The sequence below is a fragment of the Rhagoletis zephyria genome, unplaced genomic scaffold (assembly GCF_001687245.7).
Source record: "Rhagoletis zephyria isolate East Lansing unplaced genomic scaffold, Rhagoletis_zephyria_1.1 Rzeph_scaffold_22907, whole genome shotgun sequence".
Lineage (NCBI taxonomy): Eukaryota > Metazoa > Arthropoda > Insecta > Diptera > Tephritidae > Rhagoletis > Rhagoletis zephyria.
In genome coordinates, this window is record NW_016179965.1 from 3,122 (window position 1) to 6,472 (window position 3,351).

Sequence of the window (3,351 nt, forward strand, 5' to 3'; positions counted from 1 at the left end):
TGTTGAAATTCATTTGTAATGCTAAATAATATAAATTTATGCATTCTAGAAGGCATGCTAGGAAGCACTTTTTTCAGCCCTCATTTGAGCATAGAAAAGTGAAAAGAGAGTTAATATGCTTGTTTACATTTTACACTATAGTTGAATCTTTTTGAGGAACGATTATCCAGTAACTGGCCAGCTACTCTCCAGTAACTTAATTTCTAAGAATTCGCTCTCGGAAAAAATATCCAAAAAAGTACGCGAACCCAAATCTAGTAAAAGTGCAAGTTTCACGAACAGCTGATAAATTGGTTGTTTATTCGCAGCAAATTCCTAATAAAACAATATATTTTATATTTAAATAGGTTTATTTCGTCAGTTTCAACCATAAAAACCCACAAACAATTTCATTATTAGTTTAAACTCTATCCATCAACATGCGACCAGTTGTTTTCGTACTGGCAAATTGTTACAAGTAAAAATAACTTAATTTCTAAGAATTCGCTCTCATAAAAAAAATATCCAAAAAAGTACGCGTACCTGAATCCAGTAATAGTGTGCAGGTATCATGAACATCTGATAAATTGGTTGCTTATTCGCAGCTAATCAAGACTTGACGTGTCTGAAAGGGGTCTTAGTGGATATTTTTTGCTGGAGAATTCGAAAACACAACTATTGTGAAAAATTCTCTGTACGTAAACTTTTGTGGTTGACTGTTTTGATTAAATATAATGCCCTTTTGCGTTAGCCCCTCCACAACATGAGCACGATCCTATCTATGCAGATTGGAATAGACTGTTTCATCCCCACAACCCCCCCGCACCCCTTTCCTTATTGTTTTTTTTATGAAGATCCCTCGGCGTTCTTCTTTTTCAGTACCTCCATGACACCCGCAAAATTTGCAATTTTCTTTTTCGTAGATTTTGGCGTCGAATTTTGACTTCTTACTCGCATTTGAGGCTGGGCTATATCGTCGCTAAAGTCAAAATCATTTTTAGCGGCCGGCCTAAAAAAAAAACTTATTTAGTGAACACTTCATGTACATATGTATATTTCCAAGCTTTCCTGCTAGCTTACTCTGTTTCAGCATTTGTAGTTGTGGCAGGTTCGATTTTGGACGTTGACCCAGTAGTTTCCGTATTTATTGTTTGGCGGCCGGGAAATTGCCACTGTAGCTCCGGAATAGTGCCTTTCTCCAGCATCAAATAGAGGCTTTCCAATTCTTCTGCTCCTGGTATGAAGTATTCTTCATTATTCGAGTTATGACACTCCGGATCATTGGTATCTTCGCCCGTCATGTGTTGATGCTATAACCTAGAATGTCCTCAAAATATAAGTTATAGGTATTGTGACGAACTTTTGTTAAGTAGCTGATTCACGGCGAATTAAATTTAATTAATAATTTATTAATTCTTCTTAGCTGATATGTTTTTTTTTGTGTAAATAAATAATAGAGATGCGCGGCGCTAACCGATGCATCGGATACATCGATGTTTCCAATAATAGTGGCAAACTATCAATACTATCGATGGTTTTGTTTTTTTCACTATCGATAGTTTTTCAAAACTATGCATTTTCACTATCGAAAATTTTGCAAATTTAAAACACAAAAAGGGTGAATGTGCATTGTATAATGGACTGTTTTTATCGCATTTAGCTCTAAACATATTTGCGTATTCTGCTTTCTAAAAACAATTATCTTTATTTAAGAAACATAGCATGGCAACATTTTTGGGTTTTAGCAGCGACCTTTTTTCGTCATGGTCGTCCGATTCTACTGATGACGTCAGGCCAACATAGTAGTTCTTTTATATAAAAGTATTACCGTTTTATCAGCGTTTTTACTGCATTTAAAATGCTACATTTAGCCCTTTCGAACATTTTTTTGAAGAGCGTTCATGCTATCGCATTTAGCAAGTGTACATTTACGCGAGTTCGAAATCGTATACTCATGCCGTGTTCGATGTTGAAATTGAACAACTGTTCTTTTTCTAAATAATGAACAAACACATGATTTTGACGTAATGCTCTCCATGGCGAAAAACTCAGCTGCCGCCCCAACACCACCTTGTTAAATACACCTTGCTAATTTCCATTTCGATGCATCGAATAAATCGGGCAATTTTTAAACATTTTTCAATAGAGGCATTCACGATCCGGTTCATACTGTCTAACATGGGACATGGACATGAACGAAAGACACAAGATCACGCCTTAGGGAAAGAAAGAAAAAAATTTATTTTCTAGTCCAACTGTTGAGCTGAACGGAACTACTCAACTGTGCGTTTCTAAGACAAATAGTCAAAGGTTAAGCAACAGCTACGTCTTATGAACACGCCCACTACAATATTCATCAAAATACTACGTAACCGCAGAACTCCACAGGCAAACACCGATGGCCTAACAACTGTCATTTTGACGACGAGCAATATGATTGCAAGTTTTTGTGTGTGGAGACAGGGCCTAAGCAACCTAGTATATTTTGTTGAAAGAATACAATTTTCCGAAGGTTGTAATTTTGTGGTATTCTCATTGTGAATGGGCATTTTGCACTGAACATACCCAAAAATGGCAGATGTCAGCTGCTCATTTATCAAAAAATCATTGAAATTTTCGGGCGATTGAAGCCAAAAGTTTATACCGCAACTTTTGATGCAATATATAAGCAATTTTTGTATTATTTTTGCATTTTTTTTACATATGATTTGACACTGAAATACTAAGTTAATGTGTGTCACTATGCTGATATTTTAAATACCACAATAAATTTACCAGAATGCAATACCATTAGCTCGTTTTTGCAACTCTTCTCTACCGATTATTTCTCTACTGGTAGAGAATATACGTCATTCTCGACTGCTCATTAGCAGTAGAGACCAAGGCGACGAATTCATATATGAATTCGCCTTGGTAGAGAAACGAGCTACAGATATCTGTCCCCGGTATTACTCTCCCGAATTTCACATCAACCAGCGTAATCTTGTATTCTACCGGTCTTGTAGTTAACCACAAAAACTTCACTATGTGGCAGCACCACAATAAGCTGTCAGCTCGCAGCAACCACAGCCAACATCAACTGTCGTATTAATTTTTATATGCGAGCTTACTTGTGCACAAGGGTATTTTAACTTTGTTAACATAACGGTGTTGTAACAGGCAAAACGATTCGAGATAGATATAGACAAATATATATGTACATAAATGATCGGAATTAAAAAAGAAATCGATTAAGCGGTGTCTGTCTGTCCGTCCGTCCGTTCAAATCCACCCCTGCTTACCACGGAAAGGTGGAAAAACTATATAGAATACTTACGCCGGGTATTGTAATGTTCGGCTCCTCCTGGACTTAGGGTCGGTTACTCAATGTCT

General features: G+C 36.7%; 1 protein-coding gene across 3 annotated transcripts; it reads right to left on the reverse strand.

The window, feature by feature from the left end:
• Positions 1-383: 383 nt before the first annotated feature.
• On the reverse strand, positions 384-2,773 carry LOC108381546 (uncharacterized). Of its 3 annotated transcripts, none has more exons than XM_017637963.1 (3): positions 2,755-2,773; positions 1,060-1,296; positions 384-988 (listed from the first exon to the last, which is right to left on the reverse strand). In XM_017637963.1, the coding sequence occupies exons 2-3, from the start codon at positions 1,278-1,280 to the stop codon at positions 826-828; spliced, it is 384 nt and encodes a 127-aa protein (XP_017493452.1). In that variant the 5' UTR covers positions 1,281-1,296; positions 2,755-2,773; the 3' UTR covers positions 384-825. The 3 variants fall into 3 exon arrangements, with proteins under 3 accessions (XP_017493452.1, XP_017493451.1, XP_017493450.1); XM_017637962.1 differs by lacking the exon at positions 2,755-2,773 and adding an exon at positions 1,454-1,479; XM_017637961.1 differs by lacking the exon at positions 2,755-2,773 and having other exon boundaries at positions 1,060-1,380.
• Between the last annotated feature and the right edge of the window lie 578 nt (positions 2,774-3,351).

Bases quoted from the DNA above. Each gene is read 5' to 3' on its own strand.
- LOC108381546 (XM_017637963.1), bottom strand. From the start codon at position 1,280: ATGACGGGCGAAGATACCAATGATCCGGAGTGTCATAACTCGAATAAT. The intron at 989-1,059 runs GTAAGCTAGCAG...TTTTTTTTTTAG, and splicing joins ACTACAAATGCTGAAACAGA to GCCGGCCGCTAAAAATGATT.